The sequence below is a fragment of the Schistocerca piceifrons genome, chromosome 2 (assembly GCF_021461385.2).
Source record: "Schistocerca piceifrons isolate TAMUIC-IGC-003096 chromosome 2, iqSchPice1.1, whole genome shotgun sequence".
Taxonomy (NCBI): Eukaryota; Metazoa; Arthropoda; class Insecta; order Orthoptera; family Acrididae; genus Schistocerca; species Schistocerca piceifrons.
Genome location: NC_060139.1, coordinates 939,696,087 through 939,712,889, shown reverse-complemented (window position 1 = coordinate 939,712,889; position 16,803 = coordinate 939,696,087). Strand labels below are relative to the sequence as shown.

At 41.4% G+C, this 16,803-nt stretch overlaps 1 protein-coding gene across 1 annotated transcript in view; it reads right to left on the bottom strand.

Annotated features, from left to right (window-relative positions):
- Positions 1-16,803, bottom strand: part of LOC124776310 (globin-1) — a 294,289-nt gene that overhangs the window by 10,885 nt on the left and 266,601 nt on the right. Inside the window, exon 4 of the mRNA XM_047251243.1 lies at positions 1,215-1,440. Within this exon, the coding sequence (XP_047107199.1) occupies positions 1,215-1,440 (226 nt within the window). The remainder of the gene's footprint in view (positions 1-1,214; positions 1,441-16,803) is intronic.

The window sequence follows — 16,803 nt, the reverse complement described above, 5'->3', positions numbered from 1 at the left end:
ATGGGTAAGAACAGTAACATAAATCCCTCACTTGTAGAGAAACCAATGTGAGATAGTGAACCAAAGACACTAGATAGCAAGTAAGTAATTATATTCAATAACCTACTGGCGACAAGACAAGATCCAATATTGTTCTCTTGGCAGTACTACAGTGGTGGTGCTCAGTTGTTTTTTTACATGTAAAATGTATAATTACATATTATGACTGCCTTAAATGAATATACTGAAGAAGGAAAAATATGATGAATATAATATAATGAATGCCTGGATAAGAGAACATTCAATGTCTAGAGCAATTATGCAGATGTTAAAACTGCTATGAGCAGAGGCACCTGCCATCAACTCGCTCATCCTGTCGTCCCAAATTCCTCTAAAACCACCTTCATAAACCAAATTTAAGTCCTGCTCAGCCAAACAGATAAAACATGTCAGTTCAGTGGAAATTTCAAGAAAGTGACACCATGTAATGAATACTGAGTAATAAAAAGTGGAATCAAGTATCATTGGATGTGAAATCTCAACACTATATTCTGATTTACAGCTAAACTAACAAACTGCAGCAGCTAACCTGCTCCATCAGGTCCACTCTTGGAACCAGTACAATGAAAACATCAGGTATGGCCCACAGTGAACATTTTACACTTTTCTGGTTCAACTGAGATAGCACTGTATTTTTAAACTCGTATTAATTGTGAAACACCAATTAACTAAACGTATTTTTAGAACATAGAATCTTTTGGGAATAAAGGAATGAGAAAAGAGAATTGAGTTTAGTTAAACTTCTTGTCAGTGCCAAAGTTGCCATAACGTAGAACACAAGCACAAAGAGAAAGGAAATGGGGTATGGACTTTTCTTGGGTACCATCCACTGAATCACTCCAAGGCACCTGTAGACAATATTGATAACATAAATTGGGATGCTGGAAGGGAAATTTGAGGCCTGATCGTTCAAAAAATGAGATCATGTTGCTAGATGAAGGAAAGGAGGGAAAAATGAGACATGTACGGAGTCTTAAGGTGAAGTTTATTTGGAATTGTTGAGTCCGAGACCTTAAAGCAAAAGCAATGCATTAGTCGTTTGTTTTGAGGCAGGCATCTGGAGATAGAAGGAGAAAAGACATACAAATTTGGCAGCTGTCACCATTTGCAAATAATGTTCTTTGGTAGATGAAACTTCATGCATTGTGATGTTTTGCAGTCTGTGGACTACTAACCAAGAACTCTGCTTCTGTAATCTTCCTTCGGCCGTGGTTCTCGCCCTGCTTGCGCAGCATCTCAATCATGACCTCAGGGTCATCCAAGTGGTCCACAACAGCAGTCAGTGCATACATGACGCTGTTAGCATGCGCGTGGAACTTGGGGTTGGTGCGCAGGTCTGATATGGGCACGTCCTTGAAGCTGGTGAACCTCTTCTTCGCCTCAGGATTGTTGGTAAAGAACCTGTGGAAGACAACCGTATTGGTAACTGCAGAGATATTGTCCCTGTCGCCTTTAGCAATGTAACAAAGTTACTTTCACTTCCACAGATTTAATCAGAGGGCAAGATAAAATCGTCTCAATGAATGCACGCATTTTAGTCAAATTGAGTGACGTCTCAATCATTAAATTTAAAGTATCTCAACATTTTGAGGAACAAAAAGCACATCCCTCACAATAACAGCGACAAACAGTGAAAGGTAGATAATTTCTGAATCGTCAATTGCTACCATCAAAGAAACATGTGATAAATGTGTTTCACATTCTTGGCGAACTAGGGAGAACTTTTTAAATTATTTAACGTTTTTATTTTAGAATGTGTTGCAAAAAACTGTTGGAACATTGGAGTCATCGTAAAGGCTCCAGAAATGGAAGTTCACTAATACAGACTTCTAGTTCAAGTCTGACAACATTGTTTCTGAATAGTAAACGTCTGGAGAGTATTCGATTGTTATCCAACTGCACTACACTCTTAACTACAGGAAACTGATTGTGTCATGCAAACATAATCGTACCATGGATAATGGAAACTACTGAACCTAAGGAACAATGGCAGAGTTGAAATGTCACTGACGTCAAAAATATTATGAGCAGCGTTGTAATTATGAGCTGTAAGAGACGCTGGCTCTTATGCTTGATCTTCCAGAGTTGATATGCTTCAAATTCACCGATTTGTGTGCACTAGTGATGGGCTAAACTGCGATTTTCCGACATCAGTGATTTCTGTGAATGCTACTTTTCAGTATCTGTTATTCTTAACTGTGATTTGTCGCAGTTAACAGTCGCAGTTAAGGAACATAGGTCGTGTATCCCTCCGCCACTGTCATTTCTGCGATTTCTGCTACTTCCGCGATTTCTGCGTCTTCTGCGATTTCTGCTACTTCCGCGATTTCTGCGTCTTCTACGATTCCTGCGACTTACCACCATATGAAAAAGTTACATCTGTCAACAGAAATTTGCATCTCAACAAACCTGTCCTTGGCAAGTATGTTTTGCGTTTTTTCTTCCGTTCGCTTTAATTTTGTATTAAAGAAACAACTGTGAAAATATTAATAGTGTAATTAATATGTAAGTAGCCGTACAGTACCGTAATAGTTCGTATTTAGAAAATGAATTCTAACATATTGTAATGTTCACAGGTACCTGAACTACATTTCAGTCACTCAGTTAAGTGATAGCTCAAAATATCATTGTCAACAGAACTGAAGAAATTGCCACTGCGTCTTTAGACCGTTTTCGTCAGACGAGAGGTTAGTTTCTAAGCGTTTCGATGGACTTAATTACTTCAGTGAGATCGTTCTTGCAAATGTGATATTCATTATAGCAAATATTAGCGATCTACTGTGTCAATTATATTGCTAGTAATTAATGACAGCAAAAATTGTTTAATAATCCTTGTGTTTTTGCAGACACAGTTCTGACTCTGATTACTGGTTGCTGTACGTACCTATCCACATCAAGGCTGTTGAGAGAGACTCGTGAAGATTCAAGACAGCTCTTAGAGGATTTGCAGTTTAAAAGTGAAATAATTGTGAAATAAGTGTGTGAATGATTAAACTGTGTTTTATTGAAGTAGTTGTGCGATTTTAAAGGAATAATAAATGTCAAATACAGTGAGTGAATAATAAAAATCTCATTTTTCACATGTTTAAGCCGTCCTATACCCATAATTTTCCGCCACTTTCTTATTGGTAAACACTTGGAGAGTGACATGCCCCCCCCCCCCCTTTCTCCACAATCTTGGTGTGACACTGACCTGTAACATATCCCGAAGTCTACAATATGCATTTTGAGGCTGTTGATATGAAAGTGGGAAGTACAGATCTTCCAGTTAAATCAGGAATAGCTTAAGTGCATTACTTGAAAGTAACACAGGAAAAGCTTACTTATGTAGGTGGTAGTAGTGTCGGCAAAAAGTTCTTGTGAGTGAAGTTGCCATGTAGAACACCAGGTGTAAAACTTTTCTCCCGAGTCTTGAACTGTGTCGGAACAAAAGTGAGGCATTCATATGACTGTTTTCATTTCTCTACACTTATACAGATGTCTGAGTTCTGCTGTGTTAACATTGCAAAGTCCTGTAGGCATGTGGAGTATTAACCAAAACTGTCATATTGGAAGCAGAATCAAACACATTTGTTACGTTACTTGATATTTTCAGGAGAAAAAGGGCAATGTTGCTTCTTATTAATATAATACATTCAGTCACAGCAGTATTTGACCAACCATAACTGATGCTGAATGTGCATGTCGTCATATAATATGAAGGGCTGGCTTATTTCAATAGTGGTACAAGTCCATTACCTCCACTTTTCTGTCTATAATGCTTCTGAAATTAGTGATCCAAACAAACATAAATAAAGGTTCATCTCTAGCAAGAAGCCATATGCTTGAATATTTCTGGTATCTCAACTGCAGATTTTTCAGCGATCATTTAACTTTACGACTCTGTATCTCAAAATGAACAAAAATGGACTTGTACCACTATTGAAATAAACCCTTCGTATGCACACACAACACATCGATCTCGTGAGGCACAAGGCTCTCATAACGAAGTGCGTACGTCGGTCAACAGATGACACTAGGAAAAGTATGTTAACTGCGCTTTTTAGTTGCTACTTGCGACTCTTAGTTGCGACTTGTCACGGAAATCACAGTTGGACTCCATAGCGTACCGCAGAGATGGACGTAGTACGAACTTTGGCCAACAGATGCCACTGTTAACCGCGCTTTTTTGTTGCTACTTGCGACTCTTAGTTGCGACTTGCCACTGAAATCGCAGAAAGCAGTGCTAAATTCGACCAATAGATGGCTCACGTCTTTGAATGTGGAATACTACTTGCGACTGCTAACTGTGACTGAAATCGCAGTTAGATTCTGTAAAGTTGCTACTGTGATATCTGTGACTTCTCAGTCACTGTGATTTCTAACAGATACGCGATTTCCTGCCCACCACTAGTGTGCACCATACCGCTGCGTCAGGCCGAGGAAATATACGTGGAAATTGTGTTAAAGCGATCCATGAGCAAATTTCACATCTGGAATCGAAATCGTTGTGTGTACCCGATGAAAGCAAAACGCAAGAAATAACTATTAGTAAGCGTTTACAACGTGGCGAAACTAAGAAGGTATACCGCGCACAACAGATGCCTGTTCAGTAAAATCTTCCATCGTCACTCAAAAGTACCACTATAGCCGGAGTCACGGACGATAGCGGGCGAGATCGGGCTTGTTCTGCGAACCGATGATGCGCACCGTGTTGCTGTATCAGCATTTTTAGAGCTAGTCCTGGAATCTTTTTACGACATTTATCTGGTACATGATTCAGCTAGAGTCCGAAAGTATGGCTTTTTTCACAATCATTTGCCTTTTTTCTGGCTTCTTTCCCCCATGATTATAGGAAAGCATACAAATCCATGTTTGTGAAAGGAAAATTATCGTCATTGAACTAAGCTTTCAAAATATGCTTTAATATCCCATGAAAACGTACTATTAGACTTAATTAAATGCAGAACAAACTAAAGGTCAGTTCCAGGCTCATCAGCATACACCTACACAAGGCCAAAACCATAAATGCGAAATATAAGCATTGAGAGTGTTGCTGAAAATGCTGCTACAGCATAGCTTACAACGTCATAATAATGAAGGAAGCTGTTCTAAGCAAAGCTCGACAATTGCAATAAACAATGCGCCAACGGCTGAACTGAGAAGAAGAAAAGTGAACTTCTATTCTGTGTAGTTGTTTGCTAGGTATAAGGAATAATATATTACAGTGCAGGTATTTGAAGTTTGTCCTGTAAGTACTTAGCGGAAACTTTATTTATATTTTTACTGCGAGAAAAAGACAAACTGACACGAAGATGTTCATTTGAATTTTTGCATCAAAATATCGAAGTTTTAAAAATTCATATAATGTTTATACATTCACAGTTAATCATCTGTTTTACTGTAGTGTCCAGCAGATTCCAAATCAATAAAATAAACAAAAATTCATGCTAGTTTGTTATACAGTATAATCACTGCAAAAATAAAACTGAACAGCTTTTTTCTGGCTTTTCTTTGTAGACGCATTTAGCTTATTTTGATTTGGAAAGTTGGCGACACTGTTCCCGCATTCTCCGACAACCTATGAGCGTTCAGTAGCGATTTTAGCGCTCTGTTGTGGATGTCGGACACATTAAACGTGATCGTAATGAGTTATTTACTGAATTTTTACTTCATTGGTTGCGAGTTGCCATCGCTGATGGTGGCAGTTAGCGACCAATTCTACAAAAGCAAGCGAGAGGCGTAACTTGCACCACACACGCCTTCTTCACGGCGAAGCACGTTGTATGCGCTTTCCGCAGCTTCACTTGGAACCGGCAACAGTGGGAATCCCGTCCCTGCCTAGACCTGCGTGAACGGCCAATGTTCATGAATAGGACTATAGTACAAGCTCTCCAACTCATTAGAGGAGAATATTGGAGAAAAAAATCTCGCCTTCTAACTCTGGATGAATGTATGGGGGTTGCGAACTTACGTGCAGGAATTGATATTCCTATTCAGCCTAAGACAATACGTTCCCCCAACAGACACTGATCCACAGACAGGACGGTCTTAGTGGAGAGAGACACAGCCGTCTTCACACAAATTAAGAGCCGTGAAAGTGGTAATGCCGTGTAGCCGGCCTACTACCGATATACAGGATTGTCCTAAATCATGGACCCATTTTCAAAAATTTGTATCTGTTCAAGTACAAACCCAAAATCAACTAACTTTATAGCAATAAAAAGAGGTAGTTCCAAAGTTTTTGGCGGGGGGTGGTGGATTTGAGAAGCGGTCGGTAGAGTGCGCTCGGCAATAGGGCCATCATTCCGTTTCACTGTCAGTTAAGTGAGATGGCGAATGTGAAGCACAAGGTTTTCGGCATTCTTGAGTTCGCGAAAAGTGAGTCGCAAATTGCACTGTAGCGCGCATTTCGTACAACATTCGGTCTTCAACCACCAACTCGCGAAAGCATTAGCCGTTGGTTTAAGCAATTTAAACAGACTGGGAGTGTGTGCAAAGGAAAAAGCACAGGCCGACCGCGTGTGTCAAGGATGATGTCTTACGGATTCACGAAAGTTTTAAATTGATATCAAACATTATGAAAAAAACCTTTGAAACTTCCTCTTTTTCATTGGTATAAAGCTTGTTCATTTTGGATTTGTACTTGAATAAATACGAAGTTTTGAAAATGGGTCCATCCTTTCGAATAACGTTGTAGTACTGTGTTCTGGGAAATAATCGTGGACGTTTTGACATAAGTTGTTGAGACATGTGCACTGTATAGCAGAAAAATTATGCCCAAAGACAAGACCCCTAAACTGTCGGAAAAGGCTATTTTTCTTACTGACTTCTTATTATTACAGAAAAGATATTTGAAGATAATGTATGAAGCCACATAATAAAAAACATAGACGTAATATGTTACTAGAAAGTGGAGTGTTATTTGTGGTAAACGTGTGTTTTTTAAGTAATTAAATAACATTTTTCAGATGCCAGGAGAACACTGTTCCTCAGGTTGCAAAGCAGTTATCATTACAGTGGTGTAAGGACTACACCACGGTATTGTAATATAAACGATTCATTCTGTTGTTTATTTCTCCGGGGATCATTTCTCAATGATACATGATTTGTCATCATAATATGGCTCTGAGCACTATGGGACTTAACTTCTGTGGTTATCAGTCCCCTAGAACTTAGAACTACTTAAACGTAACTAACCTAAGGACATCACACACATCCATGCCCGAAGCAGGATTCGAATCTGCGACCGTAGCGGTCACGCGGTTCCAGACTGAAGCGCCTTTAACCGCACGGCCACACCGGCCGGCTGTCATCATAATACAGTGAAAAAACATAGCTCAAGATATACCTAAGCATGGAAAATATAGAAATGTTTTTACGAGGATATGACAGGCGGTCAGTCGTAGCCTTGCTGAAGCACCCAGCCTGTCAATTGCCTGAAATGATTCAAGGAAACCACGGAATATTTAAATCTGGATAGACGGACAAACTCCCGATTATGAGGTCAATGTCATAACTGCACCGATTCATTCGGTTGGTCTGTACTGTACAATGTTCTTTCGATCATGTGGAGTTTTCAACAGACAACATACAATACAGAACCTACGTAATCAATGTACAGACTATGGACACGCGCTGGTGATATAGACCACGAACACGCTAATATGCGCTTCATATTCTCGTCAATCAGTTGGAAAACAGACTGCAGGCCCTTAAAAATGCAAATACGCCCCATGCATGTCTTCATCCTGTGCTTTCAGTCAAACTGAAAAACTAACTCAACAATCCTTCATGATGGCTATGGAACTTAACATCTGAGGTCATCAGTCCCCTCGAACTTTAGAACCACTTAAACCTAACTAACCTAAGGACATCACACACATCCATGCCCGAGGCAGGATTCGAAACTGCGACCGAAGCGGTCGCGCGGTTCCAGACTGAAGCGCCTAGAACCGCTCGGCCACTCCGGCCGGCTAGTGTAATATGAGTTAGTGTAATATGTATTACTTATTAAGTATTTTTAGCTGCCTTTTAAATACACGTGTTTTAGTAATCTTTGTCATTTCTTCGGCAGTTTATTATGTAATTTTATTGCATCGTGGAGAAATGGTTTTTTTATTGGTATATAGAGGCACATACCTTCTCTTGTTCCATTATTACCGGTATGTACCGAACTACTAGTGAAATACTGAAAACGGTAATGTGTAATTTAAATTGTGTTTTATGTAGTAATAAGTGCAAGAAGTATTAAAAAAAGTCTGTTGGCTTCCGTATCGGGTTCCACGGCACACGTTTGTTAATTTTTCTGTCGCTTCACCAGCACGAGTGGCTGGCACTGTCAAATCTTCAGCCTCTACTGCCGGTGGTGGACTGGAGTCGAGGTCGCGACCGCGGATTTTATGTATTTGGCACGCCAACGTCCAAGGGCTTTTCTGTGGCCATCGCCGCTGTTGCTGTTCTCTTGCTACTAGCAACGGTCGTTCTTTGCAGCACGGAATCCAGGGTCCTTTCATCTGGAGGCTTTCTTCTTTCTTGTTGTAGCTATTGTCACGTATGTGTATTTCTGTAGCTACTCTGAACAAGCAGGTGTAATAGCTCTTCTGTATAGCATGTCGGCGAATTTCGCTATGCGGTCAGTCTCACACACCACGTGCTCCGCCACGGTCGGTTTTTCTACCTGCCACAACCTGCAAAGCCGCTTACCATATGTTCGGTGCTGCTTGTGTTCATAGAGGGCCCACTCACTCCAATATAGACTTTTCACAAGAGCATGGTATTCTGTATCTTATCGACATTTCAGGTGAGTCACTTTTCTCCTTTGCCGATCTGAGACACTATTTGATCTTCTTTGTCGGTTTATAAATAGTCGTTATGCCGTATTTGCGCAGTATACGGCCGATTCTGTCCGTCGCTCTACGAATGTATTTCAGAAACGCCGTACCCGACATTTCTCTTTCCAAAGTGTCACTTCTCTGAGTGTTTAGTTCTGTGACACTTCTTACGCAACTGGTGGAGTACCCGTTGCTACTCAGAAAGCTTTTCAGTATTGCATCTCTCGTCTGAGGTGCTACGGCTCACATATTCGTCTTGCTCGCGTTACGAGCGTGTTAATCGTTCCACTTTTGGGTTCGGGTGATGATTTGATAGTTTGTGCACGAATCGCTCCGTGTGTGTCGGTTTTCGACACGCACTGTGTCCCAGGTCTTCAAAAATGGTTCAAATGGCTCTGAGCACTATGGGACTCAACTTCTGAGGTCATTAGTCCCCTAGAACTTAGAACTAGTTAAACCTAACTAACCTAAGGACATCAACACATCCATGCCCGAGGCAGGATTCGAACCTACGACCGTAGCGGTCTCGCGCTTCCAGACTGCAGCGCCTAGAACTGCACGGCCACTTCGGCCGGCTGTCCCAGGTCTTCACCATAGCTCGTGACCAGCACATCTAGGAACGGTAGCTGTTGGTCATTATCTACCTCCATGGTAAAATTTATGTTGGCATAGAGACTGTTCAGGTGTCCTAGGAAATCGCCGAGCTGTACCTTACCATGGTTCCACACGATTAAGATATCGTCGACGTATTTGTACCACACCTTAGGTTTACAAGGTGCCTAGTCCAGCGTCTGGGCTTCGAAATCTTCTATGAAGAAGTTGGCGACCATTGGACTAAGTGGACTAGCCATGGCGACGCCTTCCAGCTGTTTGTAGAAGTTGCTATTCCACATGAAATAGCTCTTGGTGAGACATTCATAAAAGACCTTGGTGATGTTTTGCAGGAAAATGAAACCGATATACTCCAGAGAATCGCTGAGTGGTACTTTGGTAAACAAGGAAACAATGTCAGATGTGATGAGGATGTCTTTTGGTTCCACTTTTAGTTTCTCCACCTTCTCAGTGAAATGTCCTGAGTCCTTTACAGTATGTATGTGTCAGCCTTTCCCACGTGCGGCTGGAGTAGAGGGCCCGGAACAGAGAGGCCAAGTATTTCACCAGTTTATACATCGGTGAGCCAAGAGCGATAACAGTTGGTCTTAATGGATCTTTGGTCATTCATATAGCCAAGGTGGTAGGGTTTCTATGTAGCGCAGGTTCCTCTGTATGTCCACCAAGAGAGAAGACGCCTGGATTCGTATTCCGCGTGATCCGCTGAGTCGGATCTGTGCTAGTTTTCGGTACGTCGTCGGATTTAATAGGTCCCGGATTTTGTGCTCATAACCTTCGGTCTTCATTGCGTCGGTGACATTTCCCTTATCGGCGGGCAGTACCAGTATACTCTCGTCGGCGTTAAGGCTCTTTATAGCTTTTGCTACTTCTTTCTTCAGGTTGAAACCTGGTGGTTTCGCTCGGCGCAGTATCCTGGCTGTTTCAGTGCGTATTTCATCAGGTCTCTCACAAGGAAAGGTCCGAATAGCCGCTTCTGTATTAGCAATGATATACTGCATAGGTATAGTTCACGGGATGATAGTTCGTTTCGATGCCTGCTGCTACATAGTAGAGAGAAAATGACCAAAAATTCTTCATCCGTTGTTGCTAAATATCTGCTTGTTACATGAATTCGCTCGCGAAGAAAAACAAGACATCACCAAGCTCTTTCGCCCACGTCTCTCCACGAGCTGTTTCAGGTGGAATGGCAACTTTTAGCAACGGCTAGAAGACGCCGCCATGGGTGGCCCACATAGTGCAGTGGTGGCCAACTTCCTCATGTAACACAGCTAAGCACAAGTGCTGGACTTGATACCTTGTAAACCTGAGATGTGGTACAAAATGTCGACGGTACTTTCATTTTGTGAGGAACAGCTCGGTTACTTCCTAAAACACCTGAACAGCCTCTATGCCAACATAAAATTTAGCATGGAGGTAAAAAAAAAAAAATAGCTACCCTTCTAAACGTGCTGGTCACGAGAGATGGTGAAAAACCGACACAAAGCGTTTATCAAAAATCGATACCCACGGATCAGTACCTGCAAAAGCTCTCCAATCGCCAAACGAGCCAAAAAAATAGGCATGATTAATACTCTCGTAACGCGAGCGAGATGAATGTGTGAGACCCAGAACCTCACACGCGAGATGCATAACCTGACAAGCGTTTTGAAGAGCAATGGGTACTCCACCAGATACGTAAGAAGTGTCAGAGAGTAAAACGCCGGCGAAGTGGGTCATCGGGAAAGGAAATGTCGGGCGCAGCCTTTCTGTCATGCATTCCCAGAGTGACTGACAGAGTCGACCATATATCGCGCAAACACGGCATAAAGGCTATTCATAAGCCGACAAAGCAGAGAAGGGACCCACTTGGAATGTCATGAATATACCGCATGCCACGTACATATGGAAAAGTCTATGTTGGAATGCCTGGACGAGCACTCAACACCAGAACCACCGAGCATAAGCGACATTGCAGGCAGCGGCAGGTGGAGAAATCGGCCGTGGCGGAGCACGTGCTGTGTGAGACAGACCATATAGTGAAATTCGCCGGCATGGAAGTTCTTGCTGTAGATGAGAGCTATGACACCGGCTTGTTCAGGGCAACTATAGAAATATACAAACACGACAATAGCTTCAACAAGAAAGAAGAAAGTCTCAAGGTGAACGGATGGTGGGTACCCGTGCTGCAGAGAACGGCCGTTGCAGGTAGCAAGGGGAGAACCACAGCGGTAATGACCACGGAAAAACACCTGGACGTTGGCGTACCAGGTACATGTAATCCGCGGCCTCGAGATCAACTCCAGGCCATCATTAGCAATGGAGGCTGAAGCTTTTAAATCTCAGCAGCGTGGCATTATCTTACTTTTAATCAAATTATAAGCGCTACACTTAGCTGAAAATCACAAAAAAGAATGAATGTACTATTACGGAAAATGTGTGTGTTTGGACAATAAATATACAAGCACACGATCTAAAAGCGGCAAGAGTCTTGAGAAGAGGAACAAAATAGTTGTTACAGCTGACGGCCACGGTCATGAATTTGCTCCTCTTCTTAACGAACAATCCACGGTAAATGCGAGTGTCCTCATAAAGTCTGGCTCTTCTCTACCCGAAGTCTGAAGACGTGCAGTCCACAGACGCAATAAGTTTGTCCTCAGAAGACAATGTAGTGCTGTACGGAGGGGCAAATGATGTAAACAAAAAAGAAACTTATAAAGCAAACCGGAAATAAAAAACTTTAGGACTGCCGACATACACTAATGTTTTAGTGCTGACTATCTGATGCCGACGCGATTTATCATCGTGGACCTGAGTAGACAAGGCACTCACTGCCGCCAAAAAACAAACGTCATTGTTAAGTAAAGATTTTAAAAAAATGTAAGAATCTTGGGTGTTAGCAACAACGGCCGCACATTCTACACTTTGTACGGGCTACACCGTAATAGCCCAGGGGAAGAAAAGCAGCTCGTTAAAAATCTAAATGATAATAACAATTTCAAGATTTTAAACATGGCTGAAACAGCAACTGTTTAAATTCTTCACGGTAAATGATGACAGCCAAAACAGTTGCAGGATAAAGATTTATTAAAATTCTTGACCACGGTTTCGGTATATCTAAATATACCTTCATCAGAAGTAAAATACACCTATTTTCAGGATTTTCCTGAAAACAGGTGTATTTTACTTCTGATAAAGGTGTATTTAGATATACCGAAACCGTGGTCAAGAATTTTAATAAATCTTTATCCTGCAACTGTTTTGGCTGTCATAATTTACCGTCAAGATAATGACAATGGTCATCAAACATCCAAAAGCGAAATAATTTTAAACTGTCAGTTCTAATCTAATCTAAATGATAATATCAACAATGGACGTCAAAAACCCAAAAGCGGAATCATTTTAAACTGGCAGTTCCACAGTACAGCAGAGACAATACCACTTCCATCATCAACATTGTCAGCAGAAGAACACTTCGTCTCACATGCGCTAGGACGGAACCTCAGGGTTTTTTATGGGAGTCATCCGATGCATTTTACCTAGCGCAGCCAGGTGAAAGTAGACCAGAATTATGTGTATGTCCAACCTGACTAACAGGCTGAGACCAAACATCAAGGCAAAACGTGTGTTTGTCTTGCATATAAATGTACAGTCACTTAAAAATAAACTTACAGAAATGGAATACTGGTTGGAAGAACTAAATTGTGATGTTTTGCTAGCAAATGAACAGTGGCTAACTCACAGTGAACTTTAATTATGAGTACCTTATCGATACCAATTAGCAACCTGTTACCGTAGAACAGATTTGAAGCATGATGGTGTTTGGACCTTCGTCAAAGAAATAAATAAGTATATGAAGTGATAATGTTATTGCATAGTAACCATTGTAAACAGCCTTGAGAGTTACATTTGCAGTCTCTAATACGGATTCTGGCGTTTTACCAGTGACAATGGCGTTGCTGTCTTCAGCAGAGAACTTTTTTTCCAAATGTTATCTTGTTTGGAAAGTCATTGACATAAAGGGTGGTCAGAAACAGTTTGAAAAGCTCGTTAGCTTGTTGTAACGTAGGTTCTGCTGGGAAATAATTGCTGAAAAAATAACTGCTAAAAAACTGTTGCCGAATTAATTAGGATTGAACTTAGTCGGTCGGGCCATAGCGTGCGCAAAGTCAAGCGGCCCTCCAGATACAGTTAGTGTCAGTTGATAGCGTACGAGACTGCTCAGCCTTTGGCTCGGGTTCGATCGTTACTACCATCCCAAGACAAACTGTTGTAGCCGGCCGGTGTGGCCCATAGGTTCTAGGCGCTTCAGTCTGGAACCGCGCGACCGCTATGGTCGCAGGTTCGAATCCTGCCTCGGGCATGGATGTGTGTGATGTCCCTAGGTTACTTAGGTTTAAGTGGTTCTAAGTTCTAGGGGACTGATGACCTCAGATGTTAAGCCGCATAGTGTTCAGAGCCATTTGAACCATCTGAACGAACTGTTGCATCGCTATCCTGTTCGGTTTTAGAAAAGCAAGCGAAGCACACGTTTCGCGAAACCGTCTCTGGCGAGCCACTTGTATCTGCGCGCGCAGTGGCCTGATACGCTAAAGTTTAATGTTTATTAACTCGGAAACCGCTCAACGCCTCGAAGCTTTTTCTAAATAACTAATCCTCTGCACAACCTACCTTGCAACACAATTACAAGCTTTTCAGACTGTTTCTGACCACCCTGTATATTAAGAGCACAACTGGATCCAATACACTACGGTTGTCTGATAACTGTTTTACTTAACATTTATTATCAGCTGACATGTGAACTATCACTGCATTTTGCATCCTGTGAGATTGGAGCCACTTATGTGCTATACCTAAACAAGCTTCTGGCTTATTTAGTAGGGACATAAACTTATGAACAAAAATAAGAATACATCTGTAACACAGTCACCCTCGTCAAGAGCTTCCAATATCACTTTCGTGAGCTCTGTAATGGCCGAGATTGTACTTCTCCCACTTCGAAAACCACACTGTGCTTCGCTAAAAGAGGTTGTATCTGTTCGTGTAATTCATTATTCTTTCATGACTGAGTCAATTATTTTTGAGAACGAATGCAGTAGTGAAACAGGCCTGCAGAGGAGGAGTAGGAGAAGAGTGTTTAACGTCCCGTCGACAACTAGGTCATTAGAGACGGAGCACAAGCTCGGATTAGGGAAGGACAGTGAGAGAAAGCTGCCGTGCCCTTTCGAATAACCATCTTGGCATTTTCTTTAAGGAAATCACGGAAAACCGAAATCAGGATGGCCGGAGGCGGGTTTAAACCGTCGTCCTCCTTGATGCGAGGAGTCCAATGTGCTGACTACTGCGTTACCCCGCTCGGTAACTGGCCTGCAGTTTTCTTTATTCACCACATTAGCTTTCTTTAGTAAAGGAACACATGTGTGCTTCATGTACCTTGGAAAAATAGTTGAATTGTAGGGCCCTTCATTATGCTTATTGATGGCGTTTGTATGTTGCCAATACACACCTTGGGAACAGACATTAGCACATTATCTGTGCCTGCCGACTTCCTTTTTAACAACTGTATTGTCTTCCTGACTTCAAGCTCCATTGGGAGAAACAACTGACTTATTATTGTCGTGTAACTCATTGTGGGTGTTACAAGTGTTTTAGGAATATTTTGTCGCAACTACTCTGCAACACCAAGGGAATAATCGCTTACAAAATTTGCTATCCCTGAAGATTGTGTTGATCTACTCCATTTTTGATGTGTATATTATTATACTTTTCTCTCTTTTTCCCACTTCCATATTCTATGACATCCAAAACTACTTTGCTTTTATTTTCTGCATTATATATTATTGTCATTGAATGATTTCTTTTTGCAGTAATCAATATCCTTCTGTATACCTTTTTGTACCTGCGTTAGTAATCAAGGAACTGTGAGTTGTATTCTGATCTTGCAAAACACTGAGAAATTTAAGTAAGTGGGAGGACTTTCTAATACCCACAGTTACTTAGCTGCTGCTGCTTAAGTTACTATTTTTCGAAAATTTACCTCGAAAATTAATTTAAACGATGTGCAGAATGTAGAGAACTTGGCATCTACATCCCACGTTTGATCTGTCAATGTCTGAGAAGATCCATTCATAGGCCTGCAGTTTTTTTTAATGTTTTTAAATTTTTTTAAAGCCTGTCTCTAGCTTTATTATGTGGCAGTAATGATCAGATAGGCCAAGATTTCTTGTAAGTACTTCACAACTTTTCCTATCAATATCTGTAACTTTATAATGCATTCATAGCATGTGCACCATTTGTGCGACACCAATAGTGTTCACCCTCAACACCTGCTTTTAGGTTCATGTCTCCAAATATTACTATGTTAGTTCTGGGGGAAGTCAAGGACTTCAGTTAATTAACTGAAGAAAGTGTACACATTACGACTAGATACATGTACAGAATGATTAACTTCTTATGGATGTATAACTTTGCTAGTTAACAGCTGCCAATTCAGCAGGTTTATCTGCACTAATTGTGATAAGATCTTTGCTAGTGTTTACTGTGCATCACCTTTGGTGTAAACACCCCTTAACTATATGCCATATTTCAGTGCATACTTCCCATTGTACCACAGTTTATTTTGTCCCTCTCTCTTCGCGTATGGACTGCGAGAAAAATGACACTCTAATTGCCCTTGTCCGTGCTGTAATTAATCTGATTTTGCCTCTGCGATCCCTAAGGGAACAATGAGCAAGAGACTATTGTATATTCCTAGCTTGACCATTTCTATTGCTGGAATTGAAGAAAAAAGAAATTTATATCGCTTCTTGCCTAAAAGAAGGGATCAGGAAATGGAGGGAGGGGGGGGGGGGAGTAAAAACTGTAGGGGGAGACCATGGCTTGACTACTACGGTAGGCAGGTTGCCGTAGTTATGGTGAGATGAAGAGGTTTACACAGGATAGACTAGCGTAGAGCGCTACATCAAACTAGTCTTCGGACTGAAGTCCACAACCACAGTAAAAGCGCATGCGGCTGTCATTCCACCGCTAATGTACCGCTCTCTAGGCAGCAAAAATAAGACGAACTATATACAGAATCAAGATTAAGTAAGGGAACAAACTTTAGTAGGTGATTTCTGACAGCTAAAGTTCATATCAGCATACGAGAGGCATTCAGTACGTAATGCGACATATTTTGTTTCTGAAAGTAGGTTGGTTTTATTCAGGACTCCAATAACTATATTATTCCCCGATCTTTTGGCTACGAAATCCTATTTTTCAGCATAAACTTCGTTCAATGCGAAGGCGTTACGCCACTTTACTGGGAAAGCCTGTATATACACATAGTAACGCTCTACTCGTCGACATCAGGGCAAACGTCATG